The sequence below is a fragment of the Seriola dumerili genome, unplaced genomic scaffold, assembly GCF_002260705.1.
Source record: "Seriola dumerili isolate Sdu_G_001 unplaced genomic scaffold, Sdu_1.0 BDQW01000104.1, whole genome shotgun sequence".
Taxonomy (NCBI): Eukaryota; Metazoa; Chordata; class Actinopteri; order Carangiformes; family Carangidae; genus Seriola; species Seriola dumerili.
The window spans coordinates 720,340-736,537 of record NW_019174359.1 but is presented as its reverse complement, the minus strand read 5'-3'; the positions used below and the strand labels follow the sequence as shown (position 1 = coordinate 736,537).

General features: G+C 42.0%; 1 protein-coding gene across 3 annotated transcripts in view; it reads left to right on the top strand.

The window, feature by feature from the left end:
- Positions 1–16,198, top strand: part of LOC111222634 (gamma-aminobutyric acid type B receptor subunit 1-like) — a 68,958-nt gene that overhangs the window by 16,452 nt on the left and 36,308 nt on the right. For all 3 annotated transcript variants that reach the window (XM_022746428.1, XM_022746429.1, XM_022746430.1), the window contains 2 exons: positions 4,816–4,976; positions 11,991–12,125. In XM_022746428.1, coding sequence (XP_022602149.1) covers positions 4,816–4,976; positions 11,991–12,125 — 296 coding nt within the window. The remainder of the gene's footprint in view (positions 1–4,815; positions 4,977–11,990; positions 12,126–16,198) is intronic.

Below are 16,198 nucleotides of genomic sequence, written 5' to 3'. Positions count from 1 at the left end.
CATAGAGGAATAAGCTGTTTACTTTGATGTGGGATCAGTCCATTGTTGGTTTTGGACTTGTGGACTCAAGGGATTTGTTGAAAATAAGAAAAAATATACTGTGTGTTGCCACCTTTATCCTTCAAGGAGACTGGTTGTATCACTGGGATTTTAGCTTGGCATGTGTGTGCATCTGTACAGTATCACCGGATGTCAAAACATGCAACCAGACACACTGTTCATAAGTATTACTTCATACAGTAAGTAGGTTCTGTCAGAGTCTTGCCCCAAAAGGTTGAGCTGAGATTTAAAAAGAAAAATGATTTACCTTATGTGTCCTGTGCTGTATTCACTCTCCTCACCTGCTGGAAATGTGAATTTGAGCCTTGCATGTGGCAGTAATGGATTTTTAAAGCTGATGGATACTGATAGATGATAGTGATTTAGCAGAAGACATTCCTTTTTTCAAAGTTGCATTCATAAAAATACACAACTTTGCTCCAAAGTTATGCTCTTGTGGCAGGGTATTTGAACAATGAACTTATTATTCTTAACAGACTTCCCTCCACCCTGATACCCAGGCAGGATGTATTATTCTAATAACTGAGATGCTGCAGAGTATTGGAAACGTGGTAGTGAGTAGTGTGCTGCTGCAGGACAAATTATGTAATGATAATACTGTATCTAAGTTAGTGCTTTTACAGCCCTTATTTTCTAGCATACTGGCCAACATTTTTGCTCCTACTAGTAAATCGTCATTCCACTAGAAAACACTGACCCTGAAAATGTATAAATGTGGCTGGAGTTTTCACCTTGCCCATCTGGTACAACAAGCAAACTTAAGCATCCTAGAGGATGGATTTTTAAATACCAGAGTCTGATTACTACACAAAGAAACGGCATATGACGCGTTTTGGAAAAACCTTACGTCTACAAAACATCAGCATCTTGGGATTTGAAACAGCTTGATTGATTTTCACAATATATTTTGTCAGAGCTTTTTTACAATGATTTGGATTGCTCCCTTGCTAAAATGCACACTGCAGGTGGAGGACAGTGTAATCTGGCAATTGTGTTAAAAAGGAACATTCAAAACAGTATTTTCCCAACTATTGCATCTGCCGGAAGGAAAACAGGCCATTATCGTGAAGGATGCCCGGTGTGCAAACTGCAGACACACACAAATATACAGAACGCAGTCCTCATTAAAGAGGCTCAGCAACACGTTACGACACTCATGTCTCCGTTGCATCCTTTCCAGGCTGTGCAACAGCTAATGTCTTCTCTGAATGTGGCATTGGCTACCATGGGGGTTGTTAACACTGCACTGCCCGATGCTGGTGTGTCTTGCCTGTGTTGGTTGCAGGCTTATGGAGCACAACAGCATATACTGTAAAGTTCACGGCTGAATAATTGATACTGCTTTGGATGGGTCACGGGGTGGCGACGAGGAAGAGGAGGAGGAAGTAGAAGGCAAATACCAGCAGATGATCACTACACTCACCTCAGCCTGCAAGGGCTTGTTAGCAGCTAGATCTGAATAGCTCTCTGCTACATGGAGATATCCAGATAATGAGTTTTGGGTAATGAACCAGGGTTATATAATAGTCATATTCCATCGCCTAACTACAGAGGGTTTTTAATTTAGACTGGAGAAATAATGGTCTCCTTCTCAATTGCTACAATAAGTAATTTTCAAAAGGGAACTTTTAACACTAACATTACATTGCAATTAAAGCGCTTACACAGGAACTGCAAAAACATGAGCATGAAATAAAAGTGTAGTCGATGAAAACGGCTAAAGGTATTGTCGCCACCTCAGTGAGTTTCCACTTTTTCCTTGGATAACGAGTTGTCAACCTTTAGTTGTAACATTCCTCAAAGGACTGAGTGATATCGAATGACGATGGCAGATGAACCCCCGCCCACACACACACACACACACACACACACACACACACACACACAAATGACAAACGAAAACCAGCTGTATGATCATTCAGTTTTAACTACAAAGGATTAAAAGGCCACTGTTCCTGATTATATGGGTGTAGGTGTTTATGTATGCGCATGTTTATGTGTGTGAAAAGGTGTGTGCGTGATGGTGTCTCTTTGTGTGTCATAGATACAGATAGGGACTGTGCTGTGAATGGAGGGTTCAAACAGCAGGTGTGCAGAGAGTCCGGCGTCTCTCTTGTCCACACTAACTCCATCACTGTCTGTGCTCTCCTCAGACAGAGATAATGGCAAATAAAATCAGCTGTGATTGATACCACCTGCCACACATTCTTGCTGATTTCTCAAAGCAGCTTCAGTGGCACTTTGTAGACTTGGCTGTGTAGGGGAGGTAGACATGAAATGGTCTATGAATTAGCAGAGGTGGTTACAGAGCAGAGTTACACATTGCTCGTGTGTGTGGTAGCATTTGCAGGTCAAACAGCATTGAGGCATTTAGGTCAAACTCAGGCTAAATTTGAACATTCCTTATGTTACATAAAATTGTTTCAGTAGCATTTAAATGACTGTAGTCGATCGTGCAGGTCCTAAGAGCGGAATCAGTGTTTTCAGTAATAGCGCCGGCTCTAGGGACGGTGATGTTGTTGTTGTCAGTCACTTGGTCCACCACTTTGGTCCAGACTTAAGTATCTCAACAACTATTGGATGGATTGCCATAAGACTTTGTACAGAGATTCATGGTTCCCAGAGGATGAATCCTGCTTACTTTGGTGATCCCCTGATTTTCTCTTTAGCACAAAAAGATGTTCATGTTACCCTTGAGATACCATTCATATTACATACTAGCTTGACAAGCTTGATATTTAACATTATATTAATGACAAATGATTGTTGCATTCACTCATACTGTCATTTTGTACATTGGTTTAAGGTTCATTTTGTGCACAGTTGCATTGCTTCTTACTCTACCACCCCCTATACACTTACGTTATGCAGTGACTGCAATGCAAATAATTTAATCTGATCTAATAAACTGGCAACTATTCTGATAAGTGACTAATTGTTCATATTAATTATCAGGTGAAAACATTACCTACCTGAGCTCCCCAGTTGTGAAGATTTGCTGATTATCTTTGTTTTATGTGTAAACTGAATATCTTTGTTGGTCTCTGTTGGTCCAACTAAACAAGCAATTTGAAGACACCCCCTCGGCTTTTGGAAATTGTGGTGATTTAATTTATTATTTTCTTACATTTAAAAGGCTAAACAATTAATATATTAATAGAAAAAGTAATGGGCTGATAATTACTATATAAAAATGTAATTTGCAGTCCTACATTGAACTACGCATTAAAATGTCATTCAAATTGAAGCATTACTTATAACCTAGAAACATTTATTCTTTAAAAAGAATTGAGTTTTAATCGTTAGACGTGTGCCGAGCCATAGTGGAACATTATTGTTTAGCAACTTTTAGTGGAATTAAATTGTGACAATATGTGATCACGTCCTGTTATCGCTTTAAAAAAATTGTAAAACTCTAAATGAATTCTGGGCAAATCTTAATAGAAAACTAATCAAATATTGTATTGCATACAGCTGCCAAGTCATGATGTGGTGGTATTCATTTTCAGCATATTGCTGAGCCCTGCACCAACACCTGCAAGGTGATTGAGGCCACATGCACTGATCAAAAATTGATTATGGATGTAGTAGCTAACAGTGTAAGCCACAAGCTGCAGCAAGTGATGGAGGAAGCAGTGAAATGCAAAGAAGATGTGACTAAATGAGGTTGTGGGATGGATGTACTGTTTAAGTTAAGCTGAGCTTGTAACTCATTACAAAATCTTTGAGGAGATTTTGCCCAGGGCTCCTCTCTCTCTCCGTCTCTTCCTCTGTGTCTCTGTCTCTCTCCCAGTATACATTTCAGACTTGTCCTGACTCACTCTCTCTCCTCTCCTCTCTCTCCCTCTCTTTCTCTCTCTCCTCTCTCTCTCTCTCTCTCTCTTTCTCTCACACACACTCAGCCAGCCGGTGCTGCAGTGGATCAGTCGCAGAGCTCTGGCGCGCCTGTTTTTTCCGCGGCAAATCGTTTCATCTGTTGGAATACGGCTGCGTTAAAGGAGGGAGAAGTAGCCCGCTATTTCTGCTGCTTCAGCTCTCAGTTCACGCTCCACTCTTTCGTGTTTTTTTTTAGCTGCAGCGCCCAATCCACACTAATTCCCCCCCCCCCTCCGTTGACGTTTCCTGCGCGGACTCCAGTCTCCATTTCGCGCGTCGTTTTTGCGTAAAAGTCGTAAGTGAGGGACGCGCTGTCCAATATCCAATATTGATGATTGATTGCGAGCAGAAAGCAATGCGTTAGTTTAGTGGAATTGCATAGAAACGTGTCGGACTGCGGGACTGAGGTTCGTTTGAAACTTGACTGATGAGCATCTCGGAGCGAGCGGCAGCGCGTCCTCACATGAGCTCTGCAAAGACTGACTGAACTGTGTTTGACTTTGTATATCCAGCACGCCATGTATAATTAACCACGCATTATGCTAAATTATACGCTGGCTAAATTATTCACTGGATTCGCTAAACACTTGCAATTAAAAGTAAATAGTTGGCCTGCACAATATCTGCAAAGCTCGGAATAATACTCCAAACTCCAAAAGAGCCGGACACGTGTTGAGTTCACTTGAATTTTAGTAGCACATAAAATAACCTTTGCCTGCTGCAGCACCGGGGCCAACTCACTCCGGTTCAGCTCACCTTGAACCATGCTGATAGGGAGCAGAAGCCCTCCGCGGGTAATTCGCGCAACCCGCGGCCACGCGATGTTCCTCCGGGCATCTCTCATCGTCCTTCTCCTCCTCTGGCCTCGGCCGTCCGCAGGCAAGAAGAAGCTGTACATCGGAGCGCTGTTCCCCATGAGCGGAGGCTGGCCCGGCGGTCAGGCGTGTATGCCCTCCGCTCAGATGGCCCTGGACCTGGTGAACAACAGGAGCGACATCCTGCCCGACTACGAGCTGGAGCTCATCCACTACGACAGCATGGTGAGTGCATGTGGAGGGGAGCGAGGGGAGGTGCGCACTTAAGTGATGTGTGGTGTCAGTGTGTGAGGGATCTAACGACCTGCCTCTCAACCCATCATGAGGAGTAACTGTCATTTTGTGTGCTGTGTGCTGATGTCATTTGTCATCACACTTGTGTTTAATCAGGGTGTTTCCTCTTGAAATCAACAACATTTCCTGACTTTATGGAGTGTATTTTATTTTTATTACTACAGTTTTCTCAAGAGTCGTGGCAGGCGTAAGAAATTTTAGTCTGCCTGAATAACAGTACCTGCTGCCTTTTTTTTTTTTTATAGAAACGTCTTTTTTCCATGCTACAGATCTCAAAGAAGAGCTTTCATAAAAGGACACTCCATTGGTAACTAACCCTGACGTCCTCACTCTGCTTAACAAAGGGGGCTGCCACACCATGCACAGTGCTAGTTTGTAAAAAAGTGAACAAACACACCTCCTAATTGTTGCTCATCAATCATTAATCGTGGTATTTTAAAATGCCAGTATTATCAACTACTGTAAATCCAATACCCCCCCCCAACTGGTTTCATTTCCCCTCACTGCCCCAGTTTACCACCCACTGCACTCACATAGACTTCAATCAAAAAGCACATTATTTATCTTTGTCAAAAAAAAATAGTTCTATTTGTGCCTTGTTGCTGCACGTCCTAATTGTTATTCTGAAAGTTTCTCCCCAAAAGGAACCATTTTTCTCAACAGAGGGATGAGTGGAGACACGAAAACAATTACTGGATATCCCCCCTGCCTCCTCTCTTGAGGGTTGTTATCAATCATGCTGCAGGACAGATGCCTGGAGAGAGGCTGGGGCACCAAACAGTTAACTGTACTGGGACTGGTTAGAAATTTGCTACGAGCTTTATTCTGATTGGTGTACAAGGCTCTGCATTGGAATCCTGTTAAACAGAATAGCAGGGAGAGATAGTGCGTGTATATGTGTGTGTAAGTGTGTGTGAGTGTGTGTGTGAGAGAGAGAGAGAGAGAGAGAGAGAGAGGGAGAGTTGGCATGGCAACACAGTTACTCTTGAAGCAAACCACAGAAACAAATAAGGTTTCAGCTCTGTGAAAATATGTGTGCAAATTCGTACGCTGAATGTATGCAGAGCTGATAGTACAATGCATGCTTATTCATATTCTGTTATACATGCACCTTGTTCTTTGCAATCAAATGCTAAACAGATCAAATGTATGTCTGTGTGCGTGTGTGTGCATCCTCTGATTACAAGTGTAGTGAAGCAGGCAGCTGCAGATGTAGCAGCCATAAACATAAAGATAAAGCAATAGCATGAACAGATTTCATAGGGATTGGAAAACATCACTCCTCGTGCTTCAGGAGTCACTGGCGCCTCCGGCTCGAGAAATAGATGCAGATCCTTTTGAATAGAATAGCTCAAAGAGGCTGGTAAAACATTGTCTGAGTGATGCTGGTTAATTCCTTGAATTAAGTCAAGGGGGTGGAGGGGTGGTGGGTTATTACTCCTGCTCTGGGTACAGTGTGTTTGGAATGAGGCTTTTACCTTCTGATTGCAAACGTTTTTCACCTGGCTGGAATAGTAATGAGGATCTTACCCTCTGAGAGGCAGAAAAGCAATTATAAGAAAAGAGATTAATTAGCTATGATATTTAGATCCAGTTATTATGACTTGTTTGGTCAGAGAGCAGATCTCCACCTTGCGAGCACAAGCCTTTGTTTAACTGTGAGATTAAGACAAGGGTGTAACTGGCCCTTTGTTTGCTTGCATTTCAAGATCAAGGCTGGAGAAGTGTAATTATGCATCAGCCTCTCTTGACCTGAATTTCTCATGATGAGGAACTTTTATTGCATCTTTAAAGTCATACAGCAGTGTCGAATGCAAGACATGTATTAAAGTTTGACTTGGATTTGGCAAACAGGTGCCTAAATACACACACACACCAGTTTGTGACCACTGGAGTTGGGAGTATCAAGCGTGTCCTCAGCTTGTTCAACATCATACAATATTCATGAAGCTCAACACTTAATCCCAGCCTGTCCTTTTAATGGATGCAGATACCCTGTGGTAGCAGACGACTTGTTTCTCTGGCTATTCTGGCGACAGCATCAGACTATTTACAGCCTTCTGAGATCTACACACGCATGGACGGACGCGCACACTTGCACACACATTCAGTACGTGCAGACACAGACACATACACACACTGTTCGTGCAGGCCGTTGCCATGGATATATCAAAGCCGAGACTGCAAACTTTGATCAATTATTAACAGTGATAGGAGTGAGACAGTGGGGATACAGAGAAATTGTGAAACAAGGTGCTTCCCTCACTTCCGCCCTTTATTTTAATTGGCAGCCGTGACACAATTTCCCATCCACTGTGGCGTAACCCGCATTCATCACCGGTCCTCATGCATGCCACAAGCCTGGCGTGGGGTGCCAGATGTAATTATGAGGAAATTAGGAGATGTAGCTGCGTGTGCTTTGAGATTCAACACATAGGCTGTCCCCCAGACCCTTATCTTATCCCCTTTTCATACTTTTTCTATTATTTAATCTGGAGCGTAATTACAGAGTGTATCATGACAAGCCAGTGTCCCCTCCCGTTCTTCTCAGCCCAGGGAACCTTCAGTTTCTGTCTAAGGTTCTCGGAGGCTCGGTTTGACTGATTGGAAATCCTACATCGGCATGTTAACATCGACACTGATATTAGCTCGGGGAATTTCAGCACCAAGGGCAGCGACAGAAGTGCTGGCGCTAAATCATATATGTATGTGTAGCTGTATGAGTGTACTTTTATGGCTGTGTACACACACGTGCACTAATCTGTGTGTGTGTGTGTGTGTGTGTGTGTGTCAGTAAATGTGAATGTGTACATGAATGGCATCAGAACCGTCAATCTAGGTGCTCTCATGGCCCAAGGAGGGCTGGGAATGAAAGTGGAAATGGTGATGACCCCAGAGGGTTGTAGAAGAGAGACCTCCAAGAATAGCAGAGATTCCTCAGCCTTTATTGCATACCTGCCATACCCCCTGTTTGCTCCTCTATTTTTTTTTCATGAGGGAGACTGTGTGTTTTTTACATCTCTTACAGCATCTTGTTCCCGTTTTGTTACCAAAGGTTGTATTTCTTATGCTCATAGAAAACATTGAATGATTGAAAGGTTCAAATATAGAGTCAGATGCTGTTTTGCAACTGTGCACATGAATAGACCCCCTTCACTATACACCTCTGTGGCCTGTTAACCTCTTCATATGAGCTTCACTTCACTGTGGAATAAGGATGGAATAAGTAACTGTTAGGTGGTGAAACAGCTAAAATTTTTCCTTGAAAAAGACTAAAGTCAAGCCCAAACTTTTCCTTCTTTGTTTGCTCTGGTTTTAACATCAGAATTTAAGCTTTATTTCAGCGGCTTTTTGAAGTGATGTTTTCCAATTGTGATTAGGTTTGCCACCAGCATAACACCCAATAAAAGTGTTTTTCTCACTCATGCATGCCATTATATTTTCCAAGCAAACATCCATCTATAACTCCCCTTATGTTTTAATTGAAGCTTTGCAGCCACGCCCGCTACACTATATTTAAACTTTGAATTCTACACTATTGCTAGCTTTGTTCCAATTCAAAATATATATACCTTTCTAAAACATTTTGTCTGACGGCTAGGTAATATGTAGAGATATAGTTTTGTCTAAACATGTCAAGGGATAACAGCTCCATGTCTTGGTTTGAATATATAAATAACTTCTACAAGGTCAGAATCTGCACTTTTTAATTTCATTCTAATTTCTGACACATTATGAGCAGCGAGTAATTTGGGAAAATTATTAAAACAAGATGCTTTTAAAAACTGTGATGTTGGATGGCAATGATAAATTGATTAAATAATTCAAAGATAATCAGTATAGGCAGTGAAGTACCGCTCATCAGGGTTAAGTTAAAACACTGTAACACAAGAGAGCTAACAAGCTTCTTCTCAGCGTGCAGCCAGCCAGCAGCCACTTTGACAAAGAACACAAATAACCTTCGGGAAAGACAGTGTTTAAAAAGCTCTGTGCGTCAATCTGCATCTCCCTCACGTGAAGATAACACTGCAATTCTTTTCTGGGAGGAATAAGCAGCCGTGTGCTGTGGGCGCCCATCAGGCTGCAGGCTTGTAACCAGGTGAACACCGCAGCTGCTGATTTTACCCAGAAACACCAATGAGGAGGAAGTGATCTGTGAAATCACCTGACGTAGTGATTGATTGGGGGGAAAACCTGCAGCCTCTCAGCCCTGCGTTGCACAAGGTTGCCTATTCCCTTCTAACATCAATATTGTGTAGCTGCTTTCCCAGTCAGTAATAATGCTGTTAACCCAGTGAACTCAGGAGGGTCCGCAGTGCAGTAAGATCGACAAGTTCACGGGACTTATTTTGTTGTTGGTCAGCGAGTCCACAGACGTTAAAGACGGCTTTTCACACGCTTTCTCTGCTGCGTGTTTTGGTGATCAAGTAGCAACCATTACAACAAATTGTTAAACCCAATGTCCACTCAAATGTTTCAGATACTCAGCTGGCAGGTGTAACCCAAGAACAAACACCCTGGCTTTTGCGATGGTTTGGTAAATTCAAACACTTGATGAGTTGGACATAAATATTTTCAGGTAATATGCCGTTGTTGGACAGTTTTGAAGGTACAGACATATACTGGTGTTTTTTTAAATTTTTTATCTTGTCAATATTATTATTATTATTATTTTAGGAATTTTGCTTGTAATTGATAGTATGCAATTGAGAGGCAGACAGGTCATGTGGCCCTGCGTCTCTGCCTCTAGTGACAGCCCAGAGACTTTGAAGGTTTCAGCTGTGCACTCTCTGTTGGGGCTGGAACATTTTTATTACGAGGCATTTTATTTGAAAAAGACTTTTCTATTGGAACGTACATTACATATTCATATTCATGTAACTTTTTATAGTACTACAGTTGGATCAATAAATGTGCCGGGTCAATATATCGGCTGATTATAACTATTCTTAAACAAATGTAAGGGATCCATATCAAGATTGTTGTTTATGATATGTTCAGACAATATATAGTCACCATGTTTTTTAAAATTCTCAAACTTGGCCTCATATATCCTCTATTGGTCGGGTTATAGCACTAGTCTGTGTAAGTTTTACTTAGGACTACATCTCATGGGTTGGTGGTTACAGTGAAAAGTATCAAACTATTAATTGAAACTAATCAAACCATTTCTGCAGCATATAGAATTTGCTATTTTTGCCAAATTATTGCTCAACAGACTTGTGATTTTGTTAGCAAACATGGTGAGCGAAGCACGAACAGCAAATGTGGTCAAAGCAGCTCAACAAATTCCAGGCTTTCAGAAGATATGCAGGAGACAATAAGCAGGGAATTTATTATTTCATGGTGTGTTTTTTTGCAGAAGGGTCCTTCTGTTAATGGACGGGATGTGTTATAATGGTTGTAATGGCCTTGGTTTGAAAGTGAATGTGCGCTTGTTAGAGCCAATTAATCACTTTACTGTAGGAAAGCCACTGAGCAGTCAAAACCTAAAGGGGATGCCATGAAAGTTAGATACAGAAATGGACACAGGTCTATCTCACAGTTAAACCCCTGCTTTTGTCCAACTCACAGTAGCATTTCCCCGTTTCCCTTTTGATCAGCATCTATGCATTAGACATTACAGATGCTGTGACCTGGGTTTTCAACAGCGACCGCCTTGATGACATGTACAGTTTAGATAAACATGTTTTGTGTGGCCCAGAAAATCAAAGGGTCAGAAATCTTAAGCAGGTTTTCTTGTTTAGGTCAAATAAAGGAAAATATACAGAGATATTTAAGTGAGAATGTCAGCAATCAAAGCTCGTGCTTTAATAGGGTTCAGATTGAATTATCTAAGTGCATGTAAAAGTCCTGACTTTTTCTACACTGACATGACACCACTATAATTCCACCCAATCTAGAGGTAATGGAAAACACATCAATCAATAAGAAGCCCGGCTACTCCACATATTCCTTGGTCTTGAGTGGTGATTACCTCTTCAAAAAAAAAATCACAGGGCTGCTTCAAAGAGACAATTCAGCCGTTGAGACAAACACCCCAATTAGGAGCCATATTTGGTGTTTGCCGTCATCGGCCTCAGTACGATTTCTTGTGACACTCATCTGGAGTGTGTGTGTGTGAGTTTTTTTTTTTTAGATGTGCATCTGTGTGTCTGTGTTTGCGAGGCCATGTCTCCTCTTCCATGCTGAATCATTAGATGTGTCAGGCCAGTTTATCTGTGACTCTGATGAGCAGTGCGGCAGTGACGGTCTGTCGGTAATCTGGCTGACAGAGCAGTGATGGATCATTCCAGCCACTCTCTCGCCACCTAGACGTGCTGTAAAATGACTTTATCGGAGAGTTGTAATGACTTGTGATGGCCGCTGTTGTGCTCGTCCAGCTCACTTTTATTTGCTTTATGTCTCTCTTTCTGTTTTTATGTCTTGATCTGTGGACAGCGTGTGGTGTTTTGATGATACACGCTGGCTGTGTGGACGTGAACTCGTGTGCAGATGATATTTTTTCCAGCTTGTGACATTTGCATCTTCTTGTTTATTGCTCCCTGCTACTTTGGTGCCATTTTCCTTTCCTTTAACTTGACCCCATCTTTTTTGTTTTTTTCCCCATTTCCCTGACTTATCCTTCTATTTCTCCTACTTGTCTTTTCTCCTCGCATTTGCATTGACCTTTTTGCCGCTCCTCGCTACTTCTATTTCATTTCCCTTTACTTTATCTACTCTCTTCTGTTTTACTGTGTCTGTTTATAGTTTCCTCCATCTCCCACACTCCATTTTTGTGTCTTCCTTTTCCTCGCCTGTCTGCCTCCCTCATTCTTATCTCTCCCATTTTCTCCCTCTGACTCTCTCGATCACCTCAATTCATTTCTCTTGCTCATTATTGATCCACCCAGCCATCTGTTCATCTGTCCGTCTGTTAAATACTTTCTCATTCTGTCCTTCCAGTGTGACCCAGGAGAAGCCACCAAGTTGCTGTATGACCTTCTGTACACCGAGCCTATCAAGATTGTCCTGATGCCCGGCTGCAGCGGCGTCTCCACGCTGGTGGCTGAAGCTGCTCGCATGTGGAACCTCATAGTGGTGGGTGCCTCTAACTCTTTATACCCAAATACTAAATCTCAAGAACGTGCTTCACTCTCAAGTCATTAACCCAATTGGGGGGAGGGGAGACAGTTTGTGTTGAACATTTTTTCTTTCTTTAAACGATTAAACATTCAAACCCTCTTCACACAGAAATTGTACGCATGGTTTGAACTTCTCTCTAATGATCACTTATTTCCGTCTATACGCAGCTATTTCATATCGTTTTTCGTATGTACAATGAAAACAAAAGAAAACGGTCTAAAAATGTGCACGGGTACACTCGTATTTTAGTGTTAATGGCTTCTTCCTCTCTGTTCGAGTGTGGATGTTCAGAAGTGTGGATGTGTTACGTGTTGCTCAACCACGTCATATGAACCATGTCTTCTCAACCACAACACATGAAGGAGTGTATAGTGTATAGTTTAAACTATTTAGAGCTTCTTTCTTAAAATTGGGACCAAATTTGCCAAAAAAAACCTGTTGCTTTCTTTCATAAAGACTTTACATAAAGTTCAGTTGGGGAAGGACTTTTAAGTCCAGAGTGACTTAAATAACTGCACTGATCCAAGGGATTGATGAAACACCTGGCATTAAAATGTGTCTCCACATGCGTCTCAAGTGACCGCTTGTGATTGGATCTTAGTTCCCTGCGTTATATGCAAATAAACACGTATGCTGTTGTTGTTTTTAGCCAATCGGACAGGTGGGTCGATTGTTAATGTGTGTGTGTGTGTGTGAGAGAGAGAGAGACAGAGGGGTGTGGAGAGGTTGAGCAAATCAATGTGCTGCTCATAGCTCTAATGAAATAAGCTTTTTGCCATTTTAAATAGTCAAATATTTTTGGTTCATTGTGAAACTGGGAGATGAGGGATCGGATCTCAAATGCGTCCTCAGTGCGTTAACACCTGAACTTAGAGCAGTCCACTTAAGATCGGATCACCTGAGACGGATGATAATAGCAGGTCTGAACAGGGCTTATGTTGCCTCTTGCCCCATGTTTCTGTCTCTGGTGGAGTTTTGTTGTGGAAAGCACGGAGAGGGATATGAGCTGAAAAGAAACCTTGACACTGAGACTGAAATATTCGTCCGTGTTTGTGCTGGAGGAATATCAGACCTCTGTTTTCTGCTGGAAAACAGTAAAATGTGTGATGTTGACATTCATCTAAATAACTGTCCTCTGCTACCAATTACAGTAAGTTGCCAAAATTAATGCTGTAGTTGTTCATCGATTTTTAAAATACTTCACAAAGCACCTTTAATCAGTGATGAGACTTGAGAAGGCATTTCCACAATACTGCAGCTAAAGGGCAAAATATACTGTTTGACCTGACATAATGCATGATAATGCATTTATTACAAATATAAGCACATGCCAGATCTATAAATCAGCAAAAGATATGATGCTGTCCTCTGCTTTTTGCTTTTTATGCCTCCATTAGTCAGTTTATTATGTTTATCTCCTTATCTCTCTTTTGATCTGCCTCTCTGTCACTCACAGCGCTCTGCTTATTAGCTTTGTCCTATAATTGAAGTTTCATTCAGAGATTAGTCATGGAGAACAATCAGTTCTAGTGGTTGGCATCTGCCCCTCTTTCTTGTTCCTGGTCTTTCTCTCTTTGTCACCATTTCTCTCCTCATCATTAAAAACTCTTTTCCACTTTTTGACTCTGCCTTCCACTTTCCTCTTGTCTGTTGTCGCTGCCTGGAGCTGGTCTGCTCTATTTCAGCCCCTGTCTTCCTTCCTTCCTTCCTTCATTCCTTCATTACTTCCTTACTTCCTTCCCCCTTTCCATCTCTACCGCTTCTCTCTCCCACTCTTCATTTCCGCCTCATTCCCTCAACTCGAGCAGTCAATTCTCCCTACACACAAAGGGATCTGTCTCTCTTTACTACATACCACCACTGGCACAACCTCCTAACCGCCACACTCAATTATTTCTGTATGCGTTCTGCCTGCAGGAGCCTCCTCGCATGTCAAGCAGCCTCATCAGAGCGCTGGGGAGGCAAAAGCAACCTCCATTTCTGGACGCTGATCAAGGAGGGGCTCTTAATTTGATCCCAATCTCCTTTTCTAAGAGCACTGTAAGCTATAGACGGGCATTGATCTGCTACTACAAGGCCACGGGAGAACTGACGAATTGAGAATCGAGAGATATTGTTTGTGGTTTTTGGGAAGCTTCGATGTCTCTTGAGTCGAGTGTTGCTATATTGGTCTATTTCTGCCACTGTAGCTTTTTGCTCCATTGTGTTTGTGTCTGGTGAAGGTTTATTTCAGTGTTGCCATGGGGAAAAGCTTGGAGCTCTAAGTTTGGTAATTTTCAGGTGTTGACCTCAGTTATATTATTTCATTCTACCAGACATGGTGCTAGGGAAATTAGTGGTATCTAACCATGTTAGTTTTTTGTTGGTTTTAGTTTGCCCAGTGATATTGCCATCTGCCTACAATTGAGTTAATTGGAATTTAATTAGTGCTGCTCATAGCATTGAAAAATCAGATTTACAATTTCAGCAGCATTCATTGTTCCTTGACAATGTCACTCGAGAACTATGGTGATTCCCTGACTTTTCATTTAGCGCCATCATCAAGTCAAAGTTTCAGTTTTGCAGTATTTTGGTTCATGACCAAATAGCTGCAAACCTGGTTTGCTTTGGTTTTTAATTGTTGTCGTACAGAAATACAGGGCTGCCCCTTACAGTGGTCATGCTCCAGACCCTTTGGAGAACGCTGGTGACAAGACCCTGTCTCTTCGACTGTTATTAAAATAGTCGCCTTGGAACACAGTGTTTGGCCTCTGTATTGCCACAAGTTTGAAAAGGAACCACTAGAACATGCTAACATGCTAACATGTTAAACTAAGATTGTAAATGTGGTAAGTATTACCTGCTAAACATCAGCATGTTACTTAGCATTGCCAGTGTGAGCATGTTAGCGTGCTCACATTAGCATTTAGCTCAAAGCATTTGCCTCACGAGCCACTGGCCACCCATGGCTGTAGCATAGTTCAATAAACAAAATTACATTTATGTGCATTGAATTAATACAACTTTGCTCTAGTGAATAGAGCAGCAGGGTGGTGTGTGTGACTGTTGTTGTGTTTTCAGACAACAGGTTTTCAGTCTTTTAACTCTCCTCACGCAGTCTGCATGTGCTCATTTACGTAATACACACCGATCACCTTTGTCATTGAGCACGTGTCATCCTCCAAAGCTACTGCTGGTTTTCCCAGATCTTTCATTGCCGCGCCCAGATCAGCTGTCACTTCCTGTGTCGTTTCCCTTCCTTCGTACTCATCCCTTCGTCTAACCGTCTGTGCCCACAGGGATTTGTTATTGTGGGGAGTCCACATTGTACATGACATTTGACATCTATCATCAAGCCCCCCCTGTTCACCATTGGGAGGGCCCAGTGGTGGAAATGCGAGGGATGTATTGGTAATGGGGCTGAGATGAGAGCTAGGGAAGAAGATAGGCTGTATGTATCTGTAATGGTTCCCTAAACGCCAGGTTTCTCATTTTAAAGCAGACCTGTCGAGGATTTTATCTCCAGTTGTCACTGTGAAACTAATTGTTAGAGGAACAGTCTTCTCCCTGGTTCTATTGGCATTTTCCACCATCCCTCTTACCTGGTGCTTTGGACACACATCTTAGCAGTCAGCCTCTCCATCACAAAAGCTTTTTTTCCCTACAAATTCAGATTATACAGGTCCAAATGAAAGGAACAGATGATCACTGGGACTACTGTTTGCAACAACAATAATTAGATCATTTTTGTGTTTGTTCTTTTTGTAATAGTAGAAAGTGTCATCACAATTTCATGTAAATGAATGCATGGGAAATCCTGTTAAATTTTTTTTATTGAAATTACAGAGTTTATCAGAACACCTCATAAGCTGCAGAGAAGCTAAAAGGAGGGAGGGAGGGGGTGTGGATGAAAATGAGAAAATGGGAACAGGGATTGTCTCTGTGGTTCTCTGTCTTCTTGCTGGCTTTCGTCTCTCTTGTTTGCTGTTTGAACCAGTCGCCATCAAAGAACACTGTGTACAGAGGACGAACAAGAGAGTCCTGATTTG